This window comes from Macaca nemestrina, chromosome 5, assembly GCF_043159975.1.
Source record: "Macaca nemestrina isolate mMacNem1 chromosome 5, mMacNem.hap1, whole genome shotgun sequence".
NCBI classification, from domain to species: Eukaryota; Metazoa; Chordata; class Mammalia; order Primates; family Cercopithecidae; genus Macaca; species Macaca nemestrina.
In genome coordinates this window covers 21344256-21370300 of record NC_092129.1, presented here as the reverse complement: position 1 = coordinate 21370300, position 26045 = coordinate 21344256, and the positions used below count along the sequence as shown (strand labels likewise).

The 26045-nt window shown below is 35.8% G+C and overlaps 1 protein-coding gene and 1 pseudogene across 3 annotated transcripts in view; both read right to left on the bottom strand.

Moving 5' to 3' along the window:
• The window catches only part of LOC105465480 (karyopherin subunit alpha 5), a 54843-nt gene that overhangs the window by 3495 nt on the left and 25303 nt on the right, over positions 1-26045 (bottom strand). For all 3 annotated transcript variants that reach the window (XM_071096347.1, XM_011713927.3, XM_011713928.3), the window contains 6 exons: positions 15680-15779; positions 9827-9990; positions 7736-7814; positions 6230-6355; positions 5439-5566; positions 2332-2510 (listed from right to left, as the gene is read on the bottom strand). In XM_071096347.1, the coding sequence (XP_070952448.1) occupies positions 2332-2510; positions 5439-5566; positions 6230-6355; positions 7736-7814; positions 9827-9990; positions 15680-15779 (776 nt within the window). The remainder of the gene's footprint in view (positions 1-2331; positions 2511-5438; positions 5567-6229; positions 6356-7735; positions 7815-9826; positions 9991-15679; positions 15780-26045) is intronic.
• On the bottom strand, positions 19863-19958 carry LOC112423865 (U2 spliceosomal RNA; annotated as a pseudogene).

The window sequence follows — 26045 nt, the reverse complement described above, 5'->3', positions numbered from 1 at the left end:
AACAAATTGTTACTACAATTTCAATATATGTTTAAATCAAAATAATAAATGAACATCATCTATCACCTCACTGGCAATGGGACTGCTATTTTAATCTAATGGTTGCACATATTGATAGCCATCACTTATGGTTTATACTTCAAGAATGAGAGTATGTGGCAGTGTGATATGAAGAAGGACCATAGGCCTGGGAGTAAGATCACAGACACCACCCTGCTAGGTGTGTGATCTTGGCCAGGTAAGTTCAGTTCTTCTGTTTCTCAACTGTAAAATGGCAGTTTTAGATAAAGTAACTCCACAGGTCCTTTCTAGAGCAACTAACATAGCGCAAAAAGGGAAAGCAACAAAACAAATTAAATGAAGAAACTAAAACATGCTGAGCCAGAGAATATCAGTATGAAATAAATGTGTAAAATTTGCAAACCCATACAATAAAAAACATACAGCTGCTGTATGATTTAACAGAATTACAATCTACAATTGAAACTGAAAGGCCTCATTTTGAAAGGATGACGAGAATCTATAGCAATAGATTTTACTGCTTATCAGAAAAAGCTCCACACATAAGTCTGGGTAGTGCTGAAAACATATTTCATTTAATTACAGACAAACCACTTCAATCAGATTATCACAGAATAAAAAAGCAGCAAAGAAGTCATATCTATATACGATCACAGAATAGCTCAAACCCTAGTCTAACTTGGGGTCAAAATAATGACTGTAGTAAGACAATACTCTTAAATCAATGACTAAATCTTGTATTCATGTAATGTCTTATCCAGTGATGTTATATAATTTGAAAGAAAGACAAAGTGATATCATGGGCTTTAAGAATCAAAAGTAAAAGTCTGAATCAGCCATACAATGTAAGCAGACTTAATACAGAAAAGTGAATATTTAATGCAAATAAAAGAAAATCAATTTAGATTCATGCCTTATCTAAAATAAATTCCATATGATTAAAAGTTTTAAGAATCTAATTTTTAAAACTTGGCAAATAAAAAAATTAATTTTCATCAAATCTCTGTGGAGGCAATGACTTTGTAAACTTTGAAAGAATAGAAAATTAGACTGAGTTATTTACGTTAAACATAAATGAACATGGGATGTTTTATTAAAATAAAAGAATGTACTCAATGGACGATCTGAAAAAAAAACAGACCTAGGAAAAAGCCATATCAAAATAAACTACTATAAAATAAAATTCAAATTTTTACCAAAAAAAAGTCAAATAGATAACCAAAGTATAATAAATATGCAATTTGGATGAGGAAATAGACTAACTCATGAAAAATATATACTACTATCTATAGTAAGTAAACCAAAAAAATGTACATAAAAGCAACTTGGTGTACTATTTTACATCTGCTAAGTCCGCAAAAAAAAAAAAAGTATGAGGTTGTAGAATAGATTCATACAATGCCAGTAACTCTGTCAGCAACAGGCCTTTGGAAAGCAAAATGAGAAGACATATCAAAAGCTTAAAAAGAAGTCAGTGCCTAAGACTCAGCAACTGAATTCCTGAAAATTTATCCCTGGATATTAATTCCATAAAAGAAATAAATTTATACACAGAAGGATGCTTATTTTGGTATACATAAAGTGATAAACTGGGAACAAACTAATGGTCAACAACAGGTTATGGTTAAATTTCCATTCAAATGGCTAAAACTTCACTCAATATATAACATTATGGCCAGACACGGTGGCTCATATCTGTAATCCCAGCACTTTGGGAGGTTGAGGTGGGCAGATCACTTGAGGCCAGGAGCTCGAGACCAGTCTAGCCAACATGGAGAAACCCCATCTCTACTAAAAATACAAAAATCAGCCGGGCATGGTGGCATGCACCTGTAATCCCAGCTACTCAGGAGGCTGAGGCACATGAATTGCTTGAACCTGGGAGGCGGAGGTTTCAGTGAGCCAATATCACACCACTGCACTCTGGCCTGGGAGACAGAGTAAAACTGTGTCTCAAAAAAAAAAAAAATTACATATTTATATATAGTATATATATAACATTATGTGGCCATTATAATAAAAAGTATGTAGAAATTTAAAATTTCTCCAAATGTTAAAAAGTAGAACATAAAACTATACATACAATACAATTAAGTCAATGTAAAGTATTTGTGCATAAAGACAACGTAAAAAAAGGTAAATAATAAAAATAAATTGTTAGGGTAATAAAATTATGGGTGACATTTTAAAACTTAAAAAAATATATACTGCTTTTACAACAAAAAAAATGTAGGGAACTAGAAGGGGAAAGTATCTATGACAGATAGTTAAGAACTGACTATAATTGCAAATTTTTAACTGATTGCTTACCATATGCTTCTTCAATGAGAGCACAGTATGGATTAACGCCGATTCCATTCTGCTTAGATTCTTGTTCTCCAAGACGTAAAATATTTTCAAGTCCATTTAAAGCCACTTGGACTATTTTGGAGTCCATAACAGTCAAAAGATCACAAAGTGGTTTAATGCAGCCTAAGGCTACCAAATACCTTCAGATTAATTTAAAAGAGAAGAAATGGGAAAAAAAGATTTAAAAAGACTTAAGTACAAAAGTTTGTAACAATAACGCAAAAATATTTTTCATAGTGAAATGTTATATAAGCAATTAAGAAAAAGTATTCCTACACAAATGTAAACATTACACATATTTAAATTCTCACATAGGAAACTTAAAATTTTCTTTACTCAACTATTCTCTAATTTAACATACTTAGCAATAAATGGTCTTGCAAAGACTATAAAATACACACACAAACTGGTACTTGGGCCTGTTTCTCATGGTGCTCATCTGAGCACTAAACGTACGTTCGAAAGGTTTCTGCTTTTTTTTTTAAAAGGCAAGCCCACACACACACACACACACACACACACACACACACACACAGAGGTCATAAGGGGGTAGACAGAAATGGAAAGAAAGAAAAGACATCTAAATTAAACTTGAGAAAATTTCCCATAAAAACAATCACAGCTAATGTTCTAAAACATATGCTGTGTTTCAGAAGCACAGAAGACCTCTACGAACAAAACAGGCTCTCTTGTGAATAATTTTCATAAATAATATTCACCAAAAAATTCCATTAATTTCTGAATGCGTGTCCTTTTCTAGTTATTGGCTGGTTTTTTGTACTCTATAATGTAAATTAAGTAACTGATTTGTTCACTTGGCAAAAAATCCGTATTAAGTACAAAGGTTAAAAACATACTATGAAGCCAGGCTGTGTGCCTTCAAGTCCCAATTCCACTCCTTATTAGTTTTGTGACCTTGAACAATTACTCTGTGTCTCAGTTTCCCCATCTTAAAAATGGGAATAATAATAGTACCAACTTCAGAGAGTTGTTGTAGGAACACAATAGACATTTAATAAAAGTTTCTGTCCCTCTTTAAAAAAAAATGTATATACCTTCACTGGAGCACTCATTTGCCCTATACTGTACTGTAATTGATCAAAAATATCTGTTGAATGAATAACTGCCTCACAGTTAAGAGATTAAAGGAGATAAAATACATGAAAGTAGCTGATACATTGCTGGTGCTCAATAACTGAAATGACTTAGCGCAATAAATGGCAATAGTAGGCACTCAACTAGTGGTATGGATGCAGAACTTAATCTGAGATCAAGAGGTCTTTTCCCATATATGCAGACTTAGTGAAATGATTAAAGTGGTTAGAAAAATAATTATCTCAATTTGGGTACGTGATCCATACTAATAAATTAAAGGAATAATATACAGAGTAGATATAACCACAAAAATTAATTGAAAAAATACAACTATTTGCAAGTGAACAAACTTGCAGCCCTAATAAAATAAAAATAACATCAGCATTTAAAAAATACAAAATAGAACAAAGGAAGGGTCTTGATTTATTACTGCTTGTATCCATGACACAAAGTGGAAATACTGATTAAAGCAAAGAGAATAGAAAATAAAAGGCAGAGACAGATGTTACCAATATACACCAATATAAATTTGAGAGAACAAGATAATACTACAAATGAAGGCAATAAAAGACAATTTAACAATAGGTAGATTTCAAAATCATGTGATTTATAAAATAGCATTGTAATTTGACTTGTTTTATAAATTGAAAAATAAATCAAATATGCATTAGAAAATATTTTCTAAGAAGTCTAGTTTCATGGAGGGATCCTCCAAACAAGACGATTCTGTAGAAGTAAAGCTTTTAATAGAGGTATAAGTGAAACTTTGCTATGTCAGATAAAAAAGAGTGAAAGTACATGATAAAAAGAGATTCAGGAATCAATACTGACAATAAAAATTACGATGATTACAAATAATAATAGTAGCTATTCTTAGTTATTATCTATTAGTTATTAATAATATGTTTAGGAACTGTGCTGACACTTCAAAGACATAAATTTCACTTAACTATCCAGATACAGTCCCTCAGTTTCATCGGAGATTGGTTCCAGGACACCCTTCCTCTCAATACCAAAATCCACAGATGCTCAATTCCTTTATATAAAATGGCATAGTATTTGCATACAACCTATGCATATCTTTCCATGTATTTGAAATCATCTTTAGATTACTTATAATACCTAAAACAATGTAATTGCTATGTTACTAACTGTTGTATTATGTTTTTAAATTTGTATTATTTTGTATTGTTGTATTGGCATTTTTCACTGTTTTTTTCTTTTTTAATATTTTTGACCTGCAGGTGGTTGAATCCACAGATGCAAAACCCAAGTATATGGAAGGCTGACTATACTACCATTACTATTTGTTACTGGAACTCATTTTTTAAAATGAAGAAACTAGATTAGAGGGGTTAAATGACTTTATCAAGACCACACAACTTTTACTGAAGGAGCAGGATTTGAAATCAGGCTGACTTAAAAGCCCATGCACCTATTATTTATATTGTCAGCAGAATAAATAAATTTAAAAAGCTTAGACTCAAAAAGCTAATATTAAAAAAAGGTAACTAGTATAGAAAAATAAAAGTAAGATACTATCCATAGGCAAGGCTAACAGTCAATGAGGAGCAGAACGTCACCATATAAACAGTGTCTACTTCACTTTTTATTTAAAGAGGATATTCAAATTTGTTAGCCATTTCTATATAATAAAGCTATATTTTTGTGATTAAAAAATATTTAATGCCCATGACAGTGTACTCTACAAATTAACACAGACCGTTCCCATTTGGATTTTTAATCTCTGATTTTTCATAAGCAGCCTATCAAGGAGAATGATGTTATATTTTAAATGAAAAAAACAAAAAAACCATTGTGAATGAGTAACTGATATAATACATGCCGTCATTTCATATTATCAAACTGACTTAGAAATAATACTTTAGTTGCATCAGTAAATAAAAAATACGTTTTATTTCAACTTTTGTCTCATTTACATTTAAAAAACAATTAAAAAGTGTATATCATACCTTATTTGCTCTGGAGTACCTCCTGATGTCGCATTAGTTATAGCCCAAGCTGCTTCTTTTCTGGTACGAAACTCTGCTTTCTGAAGAATCTCAATCAAAACAGGAAAAATATTTGCATCTATAACAGCCTGAGAGGGGGAAAAATATATAATCAGTACAAACACTGTTTCTAAAATATTACCAGTAAAAAAAATATTGAAACTCAATGGCTTCAAAATGTCAAGGTTTTTGGAAATACTTTTCCAAGAATTTTTAATTTCTATTCTATCAGCAAACTTTCAAATATTTTTCTTTTTACATAGGAAATTGGCTTTTTAAAGACTGGAGAATAACAAAATATAAATTTTAGAGATGATAAAGCACAAGGCATGTGACTGATCAAAATGGATAAGTAATCACTGACACAAAAAGCTTGATAGGACCCTAATAAATCATTAAAAGCTTTGAGAGGAAGATTATTGCATAACTTATTTAAAACTAATGCAAAAAATATATATATTTCTAAAGACAAACCATTATGTGTCAGGCACTGTGCTAAACACATACACACACACACACACACACACACACGCACACACACACACTCTTGCTATATTTCACTAGAATACTACAAGTAAATGTTATTATTTTAGAGGAGGAAAGGCCATGTTCTTTAAAATACTTTTTCGGTATCTTTTTAAAAAGGAATCTTTTTTAGTAACTCAATAAAAAACATTTAAAAAGTGTTAACTTTTGTCCAAACTGGTTTCTTAGACCTTGCTGTTCTACTCTCAGATCTGGAGGGCAGTTACCTGAATCTGAGCTCTATTTCCAGCAGTGATGTTAGAAACAGTCCAGCAGGCTTCTTTTCTAATTGACTCCTTTGGGCTACTCAATAAATGTAAGAGACAGGGTAATGCAGAACAATTCAAAATTACCTAAAACAAGTTAGAAATGGAAACAAAAAGTTTTATAGTAAATAACCTATGTGAAAAGCTACTAATGAATTATTTAGATGTACAAAAAACATTCTAGAAAATGAAATTAAGAAAGGAGAAATTCCTTCCAAAGGAAAATTTGCTGTCTTCTACACTTCTGCGATTGATAAACCTAGTCTCATGCCACTATAAGGAAGTGTCCTGTTCTCAGCCCATTAAAATGAAAATCAGAGGTGTATCCTTCATATTTACAAATGTTCTAAGAGTTCAACTAATAAAACTGAAAAAAGATTTGGTGACTTGAGGTCAGGATCCAACCTCTAGTTTTCCCAAATGAATTGTTGAAAAATATATATATATCATACAGTCTGAAAAAAATCTAATTCTACAATAATTAAAAACATTAGCATGTAGAATCAATTGGCTTCATAAAAATTTTTACTATCTTACTCTTCTTCCGTAAACAAGTATATTCTGCATTGTCCCTTTACATTCTTTATTCCATTGCAAGATTAATTATGTTCCTATATTCAAAATACTCCAATGATTTACATTAAATTCATCTGGTGAAGAAGTATGGAGCAGTGCACCAGAAATCCAACGGAAAATTACAGTATATGTCTAGAATGGTATTTTCATTTAAAGAGCTATATTAAATGAATAACTGTCAATTACTAAAGAGCAACTGTTTAATAACTTTGATTAGTATCCAAATAGGCCTTTAAAAGGATAAAACTGAAAGAAAATATGTAAGTTAGAATAAAAAATATACTGTAAAGCAGTAAACAAAGGAGAATCCAACGTGTTAAATAATTTAAGTTTCTCTATCTTCAAGAAAGATTGTGCTGGGCATAGCGACTCATGCCTGTAAGTCATACTTTGAGAGGCCAAAGCAGGAGGATCGCTTGAGCTCAGGAATTTGAGACCAACCTGGGCAACATAGCAAGACCCTGTCCCTAAAAAAATAAAAAAATTAGCCAGGTGTGGTGGTGCACACCTGTGGTCCCAACTACTTGGAAGGCTGAGGCGGGAGGACTGCTTGAGCTGGGAGGACTGTTTAAGCCAGGGAGGCAAAGGCTGCAGTGAGTCATGATCACACCACTGCACCCCAGCCTAGGGGAAAGAGCAATATCTTGTCTCTAACTAACTAACTGACTAAATAAATAAATAAATAATAAGATTGTAACCCAAATCTGGCTGGAGTCGATCTTGACAGCATATCTTCTTTGACATCTCACCATCCTCCAAGATACAGACACAGACACACACACAATTATGGTGATGTTAAAATCTTGATTAATATGTAATCAAGTTGTATGAAACATAAATTTGTTTAAGTCCCTTATGTTAACAACTTACGATACTCAAGTTTGAACTCACCTGTGTTTGAATATCATCACCAGTCACAATATTACCAACTGCCCTTAATGCAGGTGATACAACTTTATAATCATTGTGCCTAAAAATAATAAAAACATGAACCTAAATACTAGTAAGAATTAAAAATTTACACAAAAGTTACAAAAATACTACAAACTCCTGCAGGGTGTTCAGCCAAAGATCCCATTGAAGTTTTACTAATTATTCTGATAACCTTTATAACAAAGGATCTAATCCAGGATCATTCACTACAGCCAGTTTTCATGTCTCTCCAGTCTCTCCAGAATGGTTTCTCAGTCTTCCCTTGATTTTCATGATTTTGCCATTTTTGAAGATCAGAAGCCCGTTAATTGGGTTTATCCAATGTTTTTCATGATTAAGACCCAGGTTATATACTTTGGCTGGGGGATATCATAAGTGCTATAATCTTTTCATTATATCCCAGTCTTTTTTTTCCCATTATATTGGTACTGAATTCTGGTCACTAATTACGATGATGTCTGCCAGACTTTTCCACTTTACCATTATCGTTTTCCCGTTTATAATTAATATAATTAATATTTTGCAACAAAATACTTTGAGATAATGCAAAATTCCACTCCTTAACCTACTTTTACCACTAAGTTTTAGCATCTCTTGATGCTTATTCTGAAGTATTGGTAATTATTAGTATTATTACCAGTGATGTATTTCTAATACTATCATTCCAACTACATGCTTTAATGTGGACTTATGGGTTTCGTATTTTATTCAATAAAATGTACATTAATATAATTTATTTCAAAGCACAAATTGTCCCAGGTTTGGATAGTGAGAACCCCTTCAAATAGGCTTCTGATCCTTTTGACATCTGTCCATTATTTGAGCACTCATTACTTCCTGCATTCATCTTACATTTTCTCAGTCCCACCCCTGAAACCAGTCATTTCTCCAAGAATCATGGTTCCTTTTAATGGAGAGTAGTGTTTAGAAACTTCAATCTGAACTTCAGTTTCCTTAGCTTATTAATGTAGAAGTGTTACTGCTCCCAGGCCCTTCAAGAGGATGCACACACACACTTACACACATATATATTTACTTCTATACCTAGCTATGTTAAGAGCCATGAGTTCACACTGATATTTTTAGTTCTAATCTAAAATCATTAAATTATTCAGGCTTTCTCCTCTTCCATATTTTTATCTCTATTCTCTGATAACAAGAAATAGCTTCTATTTTTCTAACCTCCCTATACCAGCCAATCTTCTACCTCAGCTAGACTGGTATCCCACGATGTGCTGGCTCCAAGCCCTGCTCCAGTCTGCTTATCTGCTCACCCCAGTGGGTGTCATTATCAAGTTTAGGCCCTGATCCCCCCTGCTGAACCTGCATGCCCACCCTCCTCTGATGCTGTCCTCATGCTGGGACCCCAACTCCTTATCAGACCTCGCTTTGTGCCATCTACTTTGTTTGGCCCTACAACGGCTTCTTGACAAAAGAAGAAAGGAAGGAAGATAATACATTTTTTAAAGAAGGTAAGAAGATGAAGTTATGAAGTTACAACATCTTTTTAAAACAAGTTTTCTTAAATGTTTTTAACTTCTTTGTATAGAAAAGCTGCTCTTTTTAAGGAAAATAGCTATAACAGCCCAGCAAAGAGAAACATGTTATCTTTAATAGAGGTGAAATACTAAATGGCTTTCACTACATGGACTTTTACTCAAATTAATTACTATAATGAAAAATAAACTAGATTATTCGTTCTGTGAGAGGAGAAACTATGTTCTATACTTCATTAACAATGTCTCACACAATACCTTAGCAGATAACAGGCATTCCATAAACACTTATTAAGTTTCTCTAACTCATAAAGAGATCACATTAAACTAAGGAAATTCATTTACAAAATAATTAGTCCCAACTACAAGACATAAGTTCCAAATTTTAGGGTCAACTTTCTAGGATTGTGTCTATTCTGTTAAGTGTAGGGTCAGTAGCTTTTTAATTTTCCCTGAAGACAGTGACTCTTGAGATATTTACAAAGCTATTACTTGAATTGCTCATTTTAAATCCCAATCATACAATTATTAAGCATAAATTATTTATAGTTACATCAAAAGTTCCACCAATCTTCGACAGACTCCAGAATCAATGACTGCTTGAATTTTATCATTGGGTCCATCAGAGAGATAAGAAAGGGCCCAACACACATCTGCTAACACATCTGGGTCACTGCTAAACAACAGTCGTGACAGGACATTTAAGCAAGGTGAAACCTGTAAGGGAAGAAAGAGCATATCTAAATTTTTTTCTCTATTTAAAGCCAAGTTTCCTCAGAAAAATATAGAAATTAATTTTAAAACAAAAATTTAATGTTATAAAAATTTATATTGTTTTAAAATTATAATCAGATATATGAATATGAAGCTAATTATGACTACTGTTAATCTTATATTGAATAAGATATGTAGTAAAATTTGTCTTAAAAAATAGTAAAATATTTGGGATCTCTTGTCTGTGTCTAAATCATACACACTCCCACAAAAAAAGCACACCAAAACTGAGAAGTTCAAAAGTTCTACTTAAGTGTTTGCTATGAGGATCACAGAATATAATCTAACTTTAATAAGCCTCACTTGACTCATTACATGTACTTATCTGGAAATAGATCTACTAATCATTTGAGGAACTAAGGTACAGAAAGTACAAAAATAAATATATTTGTGAAGGGTATTCAAGTGGAAGTCATTATTAATAAACTATTACACTGATAAGAATGCATGTAGCACCTAAGAACAGTGCCTGACATAGAGTAGGCACTCAAATGTTGGCTTTTTTTTTAACTCCCATGATCACTATTGATGCTATGTTCCTTAAAGTTGTTTTTTTTTTAAAATAAGCAACGTAACATATCCCTTAGTCTTTCTCCTCAGTTAAGAACTATGTTAAGCTGGGCACGGTGGCTCACGCCTGTAATCTTAGCACTTTGGGAGGCCGAGGCGGGTAGATAACCTGAGGTCAGGAGTTCAAGACCAGCCTGACCAACATGGACAAACCCCATCTCTACTAAAAAAAAAAAAAAAAAAAAAAAGAAGAACTATGTTATATGTTATATACCCCACAAATAAAAAGTGATGACATTTTTCTTAAATGTTCTAATATTTTAGATGACTTTTCCCTTTAACCATGTTTTAAAGATTATCAGTATATAAACCATTCTCTTCTGAAAGCAGTTACCATCTCTGCTGGGCCTGTCCTCTAAAGATGATTTTCAAGATTATCAGTATATAAACTATCGTCTTCTGAAAGGAGTTACTGTCTCTGCTGGGCCTGTCCTCTAAAGATGACCCTAGGACTCATGTACACAAATCAGTTAGCTTACAAAATAGGTATGTCCATCTGTTAGTAGGCAAATAAAATCAGCACAACTGGATCCTTCTCCAACGATCAAGCTTCCACCCTTGCCAACCTCCTCTTCCTTGAACAGAGAAATCAGGGTTTGTTTTTCTTTTTTTGTTTTGTTTTGTCTTTCAGACAAGGTCTTACTCTGTTGCCCAAGCTGGAGTACAACCTCCACTTCCTGGGCTCAAGCAATCCTCTAGCCTCAGCCTCCTGAGTAGCTGGGATTATAGGCGTGAGCCACCATACGCAGCTAATTTTTGTACAGACAGGGTTTCACCATGTTGCCTAGGCTGGTCTAGAACTCCTGTGCTCAAAACAATCCGCCCACCTCAACCTCCCAAAGTGCTGGGATAACAGGGCATGAGCCACCATGCCCAGCCAAATATCAGGTTTTTAAAGCAAATATAAAGTATGTTTAAAAAAATTAATATAGCTGACATATGTCTTTTCACTGAGTTAAAAAACAATGAACTAATACATATTTCCAGTATTAAGTGAGCAAAGTAAAAACATTTCTGCCCCAGTATCTTCTCAGGAAAAAAGAAAAGAAACAGAAATACAAATTCTAACTCTGAAAAAGCCAGTAGACATTAATAATCCTGTCCACAATATATAAAGACAAAAGTGAATAAAGAAACAGTAACCGACTCAGGAGAGAAAAGTGGAACCTTAATGCCAGGAGAGGGAACTACCAGTAAGAAGAAAGCTAATTTATCTCCCCACCATCATCTCCAAATGCTTAGAAATCAGAGGCATCAGGTATCACAGACAGGAGGGGAAACGGTGCTAAAATAGAGGAAGAGATTAAAAATCCGATAAGCAGCAGGTTAGACTTTGGGTCCCTACTACAAAGGTAAGTGACTAGCATTCTCAATGCTACCAAAGACTGGAAGTTTATTTGAAGGAGAAACTGGACAACAAAATGTGAATCACAGAAACTGAACTTCAGGATATAAAGCACAGTGGAGGTTGAAATGAAGCACTAGACTAGAAAGTAGGAGATAAGTGTAAGTCTGCATACTGACTACTGAAAACCTCTAGCTCTCTTCCAATACTCAGTTCCCAGATGTTTATTATTTGTATTTTTTATTTTTGAGACAGGGTCTTGCTCTGTTGCCCAAGCTGGAGGTACAATGGCATGATCACAGCTCACTGTTGTCTCAACCTCCCAGGCTCAAGCAATCCTTCCATCTCAGCCTCCTGAGTAGCTGGGAGGACAGGCATGTGCTACCACACTCGGCTAAATTTTTTTATTTTCTGTAGAGACAGGTTCTTACAATGTTGCCCAGGCTGGCCTCGAACCCCTGGGCTCAAACGATCCTCTCACCTCAGCCTCCCAAAGTGCTGAGATTACAGCATGAGACACAGTGCCCAGCTGCAGGATATTTAGTAGCCAGGTGTGTTACCTACTCTATACCTCAACCCAATCTACCCATCTTCCAGCAAGAGAATGGAAACTCTGTCTCTGAAAAAAATGAATGGTCTCTGAAGAGAGACTGAAATTTAGTGTTCCTCAAAAAAATATGGTTTTGCTGCCCAATTATCCTACAATGAAGTCCATTTATACACTCATCTTCCAATCAGCTTTTTAGTTTCTTCCGAAATTTGTTCAAAGATCACCAGATAAATGAAGATAGCCTCCAACATTAAAGTGGTTAAGACAAACCACAAACAAAACAAAAAAAGCACAAAGAAACAGAGACACCAAAAAACAAACAAACAAAAAACACTATAAATCCTTAGATATGACAATTTGCTGAGTCCATAAAGTAGAATTCTACCTAAAGATGAGCAACCAGAGAGTAAGAAAACTAATTATTGAAAAGATAAAATATGATTGTAGAAATGAAAATTTCCAGCCTGGCATGGTGGCTCACGCCTGTAAATCCCAGCACTTTGGGAGGCTGAGATGCGCAGATCCAACATGGTGAAACTCTGTCTCTACTAAAAATATAAAAATTAGCCAGGCGTGGTGGCAGGTGTCTGTAATCCCAGCTACTTGGGAGGCTGAGGCAGGAGAATCGCTTGAACCCGGGAGGCAGAGGTTGCAGTGAGCTGAGATCGCACCACTGCATTCTAGCATGGGTGACAGAGCGAAACTCCATCTCAAAAAAAAAGGAAGAAAAAAAAGAAAATTTCAAAAAAAGTGAATGATTAAAAAACAAATCTCTCATATAAAATTACAGAAAATGTACTTAACAAACAAGCCTTAAGCCCCAAAATGTGATATTATTTCATAAGTTTGGAATACATAAGTAAACAACAAAGTTTCCCTTAGGAGTTCACATTTTAGTGGAAGATTTTTAAAAATTAAAATACATATATAAGGGCCAGGCGTGGTGGCTCACACTTATAATGCCAGCACTTTGGGAGGCTAAGGCAGGCAGATTGCCTGAGGTCAGGAGTTCGAGACCAGCCTGACCAACATGGTGAAACCCCGTCTCTACTAAAAATACAAAAATTAGCTGGGCGAGGTAGCGTGCGCCTGTAATCCCAGCTACTCTCAAGGCTGAGGCAGGAGAACAGCTTGAACCTGGGAGGCGGAAGTTACAGTGAGCCAAGATAGAGCCACTGCACTCCAGCCTGGACGACAGAGCGAGACTCCATCTCAAAAAATAAATAAATAAATAAATAAAATTAAAATACATAAACAGAAAAACACATATATTATGTTAAAAGGTGATTTGAAGAAAATAGAGTAAAAACGAAGAAGGTCAGGTACACTCATGGGCTGACAGCAGTTGTTACAGTAGGTAGACAGACTTAAGCGGGGCATGGAGGACTGCTCCCCCACCCACTAGGAATGTCAGGTGATGGTTTGGCAATTATCACATTGCATCTTTAAAAGTGATAAATTTGGCAGCCGGTGCCAGGAAGAGGCCATTTCCTGATGATCCTCACCTGTTGCACTAAAGTGTTAACTGAATGCAGGCACCAGGGAGATGCAACTTCTCAGGCACGTGCATTAAGAGACAAAATGGCAGAGTATAACTTTCCGGGGGTGGGGGGCACACTATTGGAAAAGGGAAGAAAGCCTCAGATGGGCATGCATACAACTTCCTAAACACACTGCTCATGCTCACCTTCCAAGGGTAAGGAGGGCACTGGGCATGGAGGCAGCACACCCTTAAGGGAAGAATCATGGGAAAGGGGCCAGTCTATAGTCCTAGGATCAAGGTTAATTTAAACACGGCACTTGACCTCAGTGCCTGCTTGGGTCCCTTCCAAGAGTACTTTCCTTTCTTTCCTGTTCTAAAGCCTTTTAAATAAACTTCCACTCCTGCTCTGAAACTTGTCTTGGTCTCTTTTTCTACCTAATGCTCTCAGTTGAATTATTTCTTCTGAGGAAGCAAGAATTGAGGTTGCTGCAGACCCATAGGGATTTGCCGCCAGTAACTTGGATACTGGCACCACAGTGACAGATTACATTATTAAAAATAGTGGTAACAGTAGAGCTCATAAAAAATGTGACTTCTAAGCAAACAAAGATGAGGGAATCAGTCAAGTAGTTACCTACAAGGAGACTGTTGTAAGACAGTGGTTGTCAAAGGGTGGTCCATGGACCCCTGGGGGATTCCTAAAACCCTTTTAGGGGTATATGTGATGTCAAAACTATTTTCATAATAATACTAAGACATCATTCGTCTTTTTCATTTTGTTGACATTTGCACTAAAGGTACAAAAACACTGGCAGGTAAAACTATTGGCATGTCAGCACAAATCGCAGCAGTAGTATCAAAATGTACTGCATATCTTTGTATTCTTCACCTCCAGCTAGAAGGGCAGTGGATGGGGAAGAGCCAGTTTTATTTAAGAGTTAATGTGAATAGACAATAAAAATTACTACTTTTATTAAATCTCAACTCTTGAGTTTATGTCTTTTGAATATTTTATGAAATGAAATGAAAAGTAAAATGAGAAGGCATACTAGTTCATGATTTACCTTTGTGAATTACAAATGTATTATTTTTTATCCCCAGAAACTTTATCACTAGATCTTTACCAAAGTTTAAACTTCTCTTAGTGCTAGATACTAAATTTAGATACTAAATTCAAAAGAAGTAGAATGGTATTCTAAAAATTTACCCCCTTTCTGCCTTCCTAACAGCATCTTAAACAATAAAACTAAACTGGGAATTAATTAATCATCTGTATTTCTAGAGGCAAAATGCAGTAGATAGGGAAACAGATACCCTAAGATATAAAAGTTACAATGGAAAAGTACAAACGGTGAACCTAAAGGAATTATTTAATCTTTTGGGGGACTTATTTTCCTATAAATGAGAGAACTAGACTAGAAGATTTCTAAAGTCAATTCCTTCATACATGTGGTTGCAGTGACTGCCTCTGGGCACAGGAATTTAAGGTGTGTTAGGAAAAGTACAAGGGACACTTCCTTTGTATTGTAAAGCTTTTGAATATTGTATATGTGCAAACATTGTATGGTCAATAAAGAAAATAATTACTAAGCAAAAAGCGGAGTTCCTTAAACATCAAAAAGCTATTATATAGAAACTTAGGTTTATGGAAACAGATTTTTTAATTTGTGTATTTTACTCATACCTTACTAAAGTTTGGAGGAGGGTTTTTGCCTCTACATAAATTTGAGAGGGCCCACACAGCATTTCTTGTTGTTGTGAGTCTGTTTGAATTTGTTAATAACCTGCCAAGAAAAAGGAAAAAAAGGAATTATCACCTTACATTCATTTTTCCTCTTCAGCTATCGTAACATAAAATTTCTCTCCAATATATTTTATAAGATATTCAAACTAGTAAAATAGGAAAAAAGAATCTAAAATTCATTATGTTTTCAGAAGCAAAATAAGCATATTACAGTTCTATTTTCTAAAGTTTGAATCTACAATCTGAATTCTTAAAAGAATTCTTAAGAGGATGTCATGGGAAATTTACTTATTTCTATATATATTAAAGAAAGAATACTAGATTAATTTTTCTTTTTTTTTTTTTTTGAGACAGTCTTACTCTGTCACCCACACTGGAGTGCAGTGGCACGATCTCAGCCCACTGCAACCTCTGCCCCCTGGGTTCAAGCGATTCTCCTGCTGCAGCCCCCTGAGTAGCTGGGATTACAGGCGCCTGCCACCGCGCCTGGCTAATTTTTATATTTTTAGTAGAGATGAGGTTTCACCACCTTGGCCAGGCTGGTCTTGAACTCCTAACCTCGTGATCCACCCACCTCAGCCTCCTAAAGTGCTGGGATTACAGGCGTGAACCACCATGCCCGGCCAGATTAATTTTTTTAATCATGAAAATAATATATGAATTCAGAAAGCAAGGAATACAGTTTCAAATTATATAAAGATTACCTACTGACAAGGGAAGTTCTTTTGTTGTGTTTTTAACAGAGTATGTCTTAGTATTTTTTTACCTGGTTTGCAATGAACCTTGGTATCTACTAAGAAACTGAGTATCTATAATGAGAATTTTTCTTCTCAGCTCCTAAGGAGTTACTACTTACAGGTTTTTTTTTTTTCAAAGCATAACTTTATGTTTTAGTTATTTATATTTAAATAGGAGATCCCCTAAAATAGTAGTACTTGAAACTTTTAGAATTATGGACCCCCTTGAGACCATAATGGATCCTTACCTCAGAAAAAAAGCACATACATCAAAATTTGGCATGCAATTTCAGGATTTTGTTAACCTCCTAAGGACCTCCACAAACCTGCTAGAGTACAAAGAACCTAGGTTAAAAAAAATCCCCGTTTTAGAGTGACATATGCAAATATGGTGCAGAACAGGTGCTTGTTCCTGGGGGAACACCAAGAAACTTGCAAACACTGTCAGAATCAAGTTGATTAGAATTCTGAAGACAGTCAAAAGTTTATGGCAACTAAGATAACTTTTAACCAGGAAAGCGCTGAAATCTGGTAGGAAAGGTTTCCAGCATTTTAACCTACTCTTACCCAACCCCCTCCCCAGCCTGACAGCAACCTTTAAGACAGAAGCCTGAGTTCTCACTGTGGGTTCCTGGTTCTGAAAGGAGTAGAGCAGAACTTTTTTCCAAGGAATTGTGTTTGTCTGTTCTGACCTATTTGGAGGCTCCCTGAAAAACTGATGCAAAGGGCTACCCTTTGTTTTGCATAACTAGGAATTCTCTCAGGGTGGAAAAGTAGCTTTGTAAACAAGGAATGGTCCTCAAAAACATTAAAAGGCAAATGAATGAGATGTGACACCTGAGCAAAAGATACAGTTGAGGCAAACAAGGGACACATTGAAAACCTGTCTGGAAAGGTGGGGAGTAAGATACTTGGGCTATGAGGGATGTGAAAAGCTCCCACATGTATAAAACAATCTGAAGGCCCATGCACATGTCCAGGGCAGAGTCCACAATCAGAAAAAACATGAAGAGACCTACACTTTCACTTCTAGTTTTTCTTTAGACTTAGCACTAGCAGGGAGTAAAGTAGTGCTAAGTCACAGCTGTAATCGGCCTGACTAAGCATTGAAGAGGTGGCTCAATGCAGGGCCAATCTTTAAAAACCTGGAGACTTTTTTTGTTTATTTTTGGCTCCAGATATTTAAAGCACTCTCTGCTGTCAAACCATTAGCTACCCACTGAGTTAAGGGAAAAGAGATTTCAGAGATCACGCATGACAAGGAATACAGGCTTTATAAAATTAATTTTAAAAGTCCCCAAATAAATAACTACAACAAAGAGCAACACGAAAACCTGGAAAGAGAGGAGAATCTGATTTCCATAGTTCCACAGTTACAATAATCAGTCCAGTTTTTCAACAAGAAATTATAAGGCATGCAAAGAAATTTTAAAAGTGTAGTCCATTAACAGTGAAATATATAAATTAAAAGAAATTTTCCCTGAGAAATCACAGACATTGGATTTACTATGCAAAGATTTTAAATTCATTGTCTGATACACTCAAAACAGCTAAAGGACCTATGCACAAAAAAAACTAAAGAAAACTATAAAAACAATGTCTCAACAAATACAGAATCATCACTATGGAAACAGACATTATAAAAAGGAACTAAATAGGAATTACGAAGCTGTAAGTATAAAACTGAAATTAAAAATTCACTAGAGCGGTATAACAGCAGATTGAGCAGGGAGAAGAAAGAATCCACAACCCTAAGATAGGTTAACTGAAATTATTAAAACCGAGAAGCAGAAAGAAAAAGAATGACAAGAAATGAACACAATCTAAGAAAGCTGCAAAATACCATCAAGTATACCAATATATGCATAATGGAAATCCAAGAAGAAAAGGACCGAAAAGAATATGTGAAGAAATAATTATTGAAAACTTTTCAAACTTTATAAAAGAAATGAATCTACATATCCAAGAAGCAAAATAAACTCTAAGGATTAACTCAAAGAGATACACATGAAGACACATGTAATCAAAAGACAAAGACAGAATCTTGAAAACAAAAAGAGAGAAGTGACCCATAGTATACAAAGATTCCACATAAAGATCAATAGCTGATTTCTCATCAAAAACCATGAAGGACAGAGGCAATGGGATGACATATTCAAAGTGCTGAAAGAAACTCTCAACCAAGACTTGAATATCTGGCAAAACAATCCTTCCAAACAGAAGGAGAAAGTGAGATTCCTACATGAGCAAAAGCTGAGGAAAGGCATCACCAGCAGACTGGCTTTACAAGAAGAGCTAAAGGGAATCCTTCATGCTGAAATGAAAGGGCAATAAACAATACCTCAAAACCATACAAAGAAATAAAGAATACTGCTAAAGATAGCTACATAGGTAACTCTAAGAGCTAGTATTACAGAATTTTTGGTTTGTAAATCCTCTTTTTTTCCCTACATGACTTAAAAGTAAAATGCAGGGGCCGGGCACGGTGGCTCACGCCTGTAATCCCAGCACTTTGGGAGGCCGAGGCAGGCAGATCATGAGGTCAGGAGATCGAGACCATCCTGGCTAACACGGTGAAACCCCATCTCTACTAAAAATACAAAAAATTAGCCAGGCATGGTGGCGGGCGCCTGTAGTCCCAGCTACTCAGGGGGCTGAGGCAGGAGAATGGCATAAACCTGGGAGGTGGAGCTTGCAGTGAGCCGAGATCACACCACTGCACTCCAGCCTGGGTGACAGAGCAAGACTCCGTCTCAAAATAAATAAATAAATAAATAAAAATTTTTTCAAAAGTGAAACGCAAAAAAAAATTATAAATCTAGGGTAATGGGCACACAATGTGTAATACTGTAATTTGTGGCAATAACAAGAAGGGTGAGACAGAAATGTATAGGAGTAGTGTTCTTTGTATAATTTTGAAGGTAAACTGCGAGTAATTTAATCAAGGTGGTTACAAGTTTAAAGTGTTAATTATACTCCTTAGAGTAACCATTAAAAAAAAAAAAAACTTTTAAAAAAATAGGAAAGGAAACAAGAAAGGAATCAATACTGTAAATTATTTAAAAAAAATAAGTGACATTTGGAAAACAAATAACAATGGCCAGGTGCTATGGCTCACACTTATAATCCCCTTGCCTTGGGAGGCCAATACAGGAGGATTGCTTGAGTCCAGAAGTTCAAGACCAGCCTAGGCAACATAATGAGACTCTGTCTCTACAAAAGCTCAAATAATAATAATAATAATAATAATAAACTGGCAACAGTAAGTCCCCATTTATCAGTAGTTATAAATGTAAATGAATTAAACTCTCAAAAGTAGTCAGTAACTGGCAGAATACATTAAACAAAACCCATAATAAGTCTACAATGCAGTCTACAAATGACTCATAGAATCAAAGACAAAAATAGGTTGAAAGTGAAATAGAAAAAGATCTTCCATGCAAATAATACACTTGATCTCAGCCAAAAGGCCGAGAAGCGATTTTCCATGCAAATAATAACAGAGCCAGAACAGTTATACTAATATGAGACCAACTAGACTGTAAGTCAAAAATTGTTTTCAGAGACAAAGAAGAACACAATATATTGATAAAAAGTCAATCTATCAGGAAGAAGTAACACATGGGCCAGATGCAGTGGCTCATGCTTGTAATCCCGGCACTTTGGGAGGCCAAGGTGGATAGATCACCTGAGGCCAAAAGTTCGAGACCAGTCTGACCAACATGGTGAGATCCATCTCTACTAAAGATACAAAAATCAGCTGGACTTGGTGGCATGTGCCTGTGGTCCCTGCTATTCAGGAGGCTGAGGCAGGAGAATAGCTTAAACCTGGGGGCGGAGGTTCAATGAGCCGAGACTGTACCACTGCACTCCAGCCTGGGCAACAGAGAAAGATTCTGTCTCAAAAAAAAAAAAGAAGTATCACTTAAAAACTTACGTGGTCTAGGCCGGGCACGGTGGCTCATGCCTGCAATCCCAGCACTTGGGAGGCCAAGGTGGGCGGATCACAAGGTCAAGAGATCAAGAACATCCTGGCTAATACGGTGAAACCCCATCTCTACTAAAAATACAAAAATAATTAGCCAGGCATGGAGGCGGGCACCTGTAGTCCCAGCTACTAGGGTGGCTGAGGCAGGAGAATGGCCTGAACCCGGGAGGTGGAGCTTGCAGTGAGCTGAGATCACGCCACTGCACTCCAGCCTGGGCGACAGAGCGACACTCCGTCTCAAAAAAAAAAAGCAAAAACAAAACAAAAACAACTTACATGGTCTAACAAGAATGCCCCAAAATATACAAAGCAAAAACTGACAGAATTGGAGTGAGAAAAAGACAGTTGTGCAATGAAAATTTGAGAGAGCAATATGCTGCTTCAAATAATAGACAGAACTTCTAGGTAGGTAATTAATAAGAAAATAGGGGAATTCAACACTATAAATCAACTAGATATAACAGACATCTAGACAACATTCCATTCAAAAATAGCAGAATATATATTTTTTCTCAAGCGCACATGCAACATTATCCAGAATACATTATATGTTAGATCACAAAGCAAATCTAATAATTTTTTCTTTTTTCTTTTTTTTTTTTTTTTGAGACAGGTTCTCACTCTGTTGCCTAGGCTGGAGTGCAGCAATGCAATCTCAGCTCACTGCACCCTCTGCCTGCCTCCGGGCTCAAGCTATCTTTCCACTTCAGTCTCCTGAGCAGCTGAGACTACAGGCACGTACCACCACACACAGCTAATTTTTGTATTTGTGTAGAGATGGGGTTTTGCCATGTTGTCCAGCTGGTCTTGAACTCCTGAGCTCAAGTGATCCGCCTGCCTTGGTCTCCCAAAGTGCTAGGATTACATGCATGAGCCACCACACTCAGCTCCAATAAGTTTTTTTTTTTTTTGAGACAGAGTCTCACTCTGTCACCCAGGCTGGAGTGCAGTGGCATGATCACCGCTCACTGCAACCTCTGCTTCCTGGGTTCAAGCAATTCTTCTGCCTTAGCCTCCTGAGTAGCTGGGATTACCAGCATGCACTACCAAGCCCAGCTAATTTTTGTATTTTTAGTAGAAATGAGGTTTCGCCATGCTGGCCAGGCTGGTCTCAAATCCCTGCCTCAAGTGATCCGCCTGCCTTGGTCTCCCAAAGTGCTGGGATTACAGGCATGAGCCACCATGTCTGGCTCTGGCCCTGATAAATTTTTGAAAAGTGAAATCATAAAAAGGACCTTCTCTGACAACAATGGAATGAAACTAAAAATAAAGAGGGAAAATTAGAAAATTCAGAACTATGAGTAGAGTAACATACTCTTAAATAACTAGCTAATTAAAACACACACACACAGACACACACAGAGAGAAAATACTTTGAGATAAATAAAAATAAAAACACACCAAAACTTAAGGGATATAGTGAAATTAATACTCAGAAAAAAATTTAACACCCATATGAAAAAAGATAACCTTCCACCTTCAGAAATTAGAAAAATTAGAGTACATGAAACTTACAGCTAGCAGAAGGAAGAAAATAAAGTTAAGACCAGAGATAAAATACAGAATAGAAAAACACTACAGAAAATCAGTTAAACAAAAAGGTAGTTCTTTGACCAAAAAAAAAAAAATCAACAAAAACAAGCCTTTGTCTAGATGGACAAAAGGAAAATGATTCATATTACTACAATTTGGCTGGGTGCAGTGGCTCACACCTGTAATCTCAGCACTTCAGGAGGCTGAGGCAAGCGATCACCTGAGGTCATGAGTTCAAGACCAGCCTGGCCAACATGGTGAAACCATGTCTCTACAAAAATAAAAAAAATTAGCCAGGCGTGGTGGTGTGCACCTGTGATCCCAGCAACTTGGGAGGCTGAGGCAGAAGAATCACTTGAACCCGGGAGGCGAAGTGTGCAGTGAGCCGAGATCATACCATTGCACTCCAGTCGCAACAGATCAAGACTCCATATATAATCATATTACTACAATTAAGAATGAAAGTAGAGACACTACTATCAGCATTTCAACAACAAGAAAGAATTATATGAGAATATTATCATCAAAAGCCAAGAAAGATAAGCTAGAGGAAACGAAAAACCACTTGGAAACACAGAAACTACTGAACCGACTTAAGAATAGAAAATCTAAATAGAACTATAACAAGATATAGAATTCTAATCAAACATTTCCCAAAAAGGAAAAGTCCAGCATCAGATGGCTTCACTGGTGAATTCTACCAAACATTAATGAATAATTCTCAAACTCTTTCAAAAAATAAGAGAACACTTAAAATAATGGAAAGAATGTAACTGGATTATTTGTAACTCAAAGGATAAAAGCTTGAGGGCACAGATACTCCATTCTTCATGATGTGCTTATTTCACATTGCATGCCTATATCAAAACATCTCATGTACCCCATAAATACACACACCTACTATGTAACTGCAAAATTTTTCTTTAAAAAATAAGAGAACACTTCCTCATCAATTCTATGAGGATAGCATTACCCTGATACCAAAGCCAAAGACGTCAAAACAAAAGTTACAAAAGAAAAAATATTTCTTTGGAATATACATACAAAAATCCTCAACAAAATTCTAGGAAACTGAATTTAGCAGCATATACTATGACCACATGGCATTTAACCAATGAATGCAAGGAAGGTTCAATATACAAATATCAATCAAAATAATAAACCATATTAATATAATGAATTTAAAAAACAAGTTATCATTTCAACTGGATGCAAAAAGTATTTAAAAGGGCTCAACATCCTTTTATGATAAAAACACTAAACAGGTTGGACCTGTAATCCCAGCACTTTGGGAGGTCGAGGCAGGTGGATCACGAGGTCAGGAAATCACGACCATCCTGGCCAACGTGGGGAAACCCTGTCTCTACTAAAAATACAAAAATTAGCTGGGCATGGTGGTGCACGCTTGTAGTCCCAGCTACCTGGGAGGTTGAGGCAGGAGAATTGAACCCAAGAGGCAGAGGTTGCAGTGAGCCAAGATCGTGCCACTGTACTCTAGCTTGGCAACAGAGCATGACTCCGTCTCAAAAAAAAAAAAAAAAAAAAATCCAGAAATAGAAGGAAACTACCTCAACAGGATAAAGGGCATGTATCGAAAACCATAGCTCACATCACACCGAATGGTGAAAGAGTTATAGTTTTTACTCCGAGATAAGAAGACAAAGACACTCATTTTTGTCACTTCTAAATAACACTGTAATGGAAGCTCTATCCAAAGCAATTGTGCAACAAAAAGAATGAACACAGCCAAATTGGAAAGCAAGAAATGAAACTATCTGTAAAAAAACAAAAAATTTAGAGATGGGGTCTTGCTATGTTGCACAGGCTAGAGTGCAGTGACTATTCACAAGCATGATCATAGTGCACTACAGCCTCAAATGACCCTGACCTCAAATTCGAGTTCAAGACCAGCATGGCCAACATGGTGAAACTCCATCTCTACTAAAAATACAAAAATCAGCCTGGTATGGTGGTGCACACCTGTATTCCCAGCTACTTGGGAGGGTTGAGGCATGAGAACCACTTGAACCCAGGAGGCTCCTGACCTCAAATGACCCTCCCTACTCAGCCTCCCAAGTATCTGGGACTACAGGCACATGCCACTATGCTCAGCAATGAAACTACCATTATTGACAGATGACATGATCTAATATATGGAAATCCACAACAATCCACAAAAAAACTATTAGTGCTAATAAATTCAACAAAGTTGCAGGATACAAGATCAATACACAGGCTGGGTGTGGTGGCTCACACTTGTAATCCCAGAGCTTTGGGAGGCCAAGGGGGGATGGATCACTTAAGGCCAGGAGTTCAAGACCAGCCTGGCCAACATGGTGAAACTCTATCTCTACTAAAAATACAAAAATTAGCCAGGTGTGGTTGTACATGACTGTAATACCAGCTACTTGGGAAGCTGAGGCACGAGAATCGCTTGAATCTGGGAGGCATAGGCTGCAGTGAGCCAAGATTACGCCACTGCACTCCAGCCTAGGTGACAGAGCAAGACCCTGTCTCAAAATAAATAAAATAAATACATAAATAAATAATCAACACACAAAAATCAGTTGTATTTCTATATACTACCAAGGAACAAGTCAAAAAAGAAATAAAGAAAACAATTTCATTTACATTTGAATAAAAAGAATAAAATACTTTGGAATACATTTAACCAAAGAGGTATAAAACCTGTTTACTAAAATCTACAAAATACTGTCAAAATGAAAGAGCTTAATTAATCAAAAGATATCTCAAGTTCATGAATTGGAAGCCTTAATATTATTAAGATGGCAATACTGCTTAAAGTGATCTACAAAGTAAATGAAGCCCCTATCAAAATGACAATGACCCTTTTATAGAAATGAAAAAGTCAACTTACACCCACTAAGAAGATCTAAATCAGAGTAACAGATAATATGTGTTGGTGATGATATAGAGAAATTACAACACTCATACATTGCTAGCAGAATGTAAAATGGAATAGCTGCTGTGAAAAAGTTTAGTAGTCTCCAAAAATTAAAGATAGAATTACTATATTACCTGGCAAACTCCACTTCTACGTATATACCCACAAGAATTAAAAACCAGTACTGAAACAAAACCTTGTATATGAATGTTCATAGGAGCACTATTTATAGTAGTCAAAAGGTGGACACACCAAAGTGTTCATCTATTAATGAATGAATAAAATGTGGCAGATGCATAAAACGGAATATAATTCAGCCACAAAAAGAACTAAGTACTGATACATGCACTATAATATGGATGAACATTGAAAACAGTAAGGTAAAAGAAGCCAGACACAAAGGTAATATATTGTATGATTCCACTTATGTGATATATACAGTATACGCAAATCCATAGAGAGAGAAAACAGATTTGTAGTTTCCAAGGCACAAGGTGATGGCAAAACAGGATGTGACTGCTAATGGGGGTACTGGGTTTCTGTTTAAGGTGGTAAAAAAAATTCCGGAACTAGACAGTAGTGATAGTTGTACAATGTTGCAAATCTACTTAACGCCACCAAATTGTACACTTTAAAATGGTTAAACTGGTTACATGTATTCTACCACACTAAAAAAAAAGTTTCTGTTCTAAAGGCTTTCCTAAAAACAGATGTGAGATTTCTCCAAAATAAAACAGATTTGGAAATAAAATAGTTATACTGATTTTGTATGCTAAGAGTTGACAAATTTTTAGGGTTTGCAGGCCCTCTTTCTTGTTTCTATTACTCACCTATGCTGATATAGCATGAAAGCAACCAAAGACATTAAGTAAGTGAATAGGTGTGACTGTGTTCCGATAAAACTTAATTTACAAAAACGTGAAGCAAGCCAGATTTGGCCTAAGAGATAAAGCTGGCCAACCCCTGTTGTATATTATTGTTCTTTTTTTGTGTTAATGGAGTTATTATGAGAAAGTACAAATATGCTGCATTATAAAGTTGAGTTAAATTACAGCAAAGTTGTATCGGAATAGTTTATAGTAGGAAAAGACTTACTGAGAATCAAATCAATACTAATAAAATAAATTAAAATATCACTCAAAC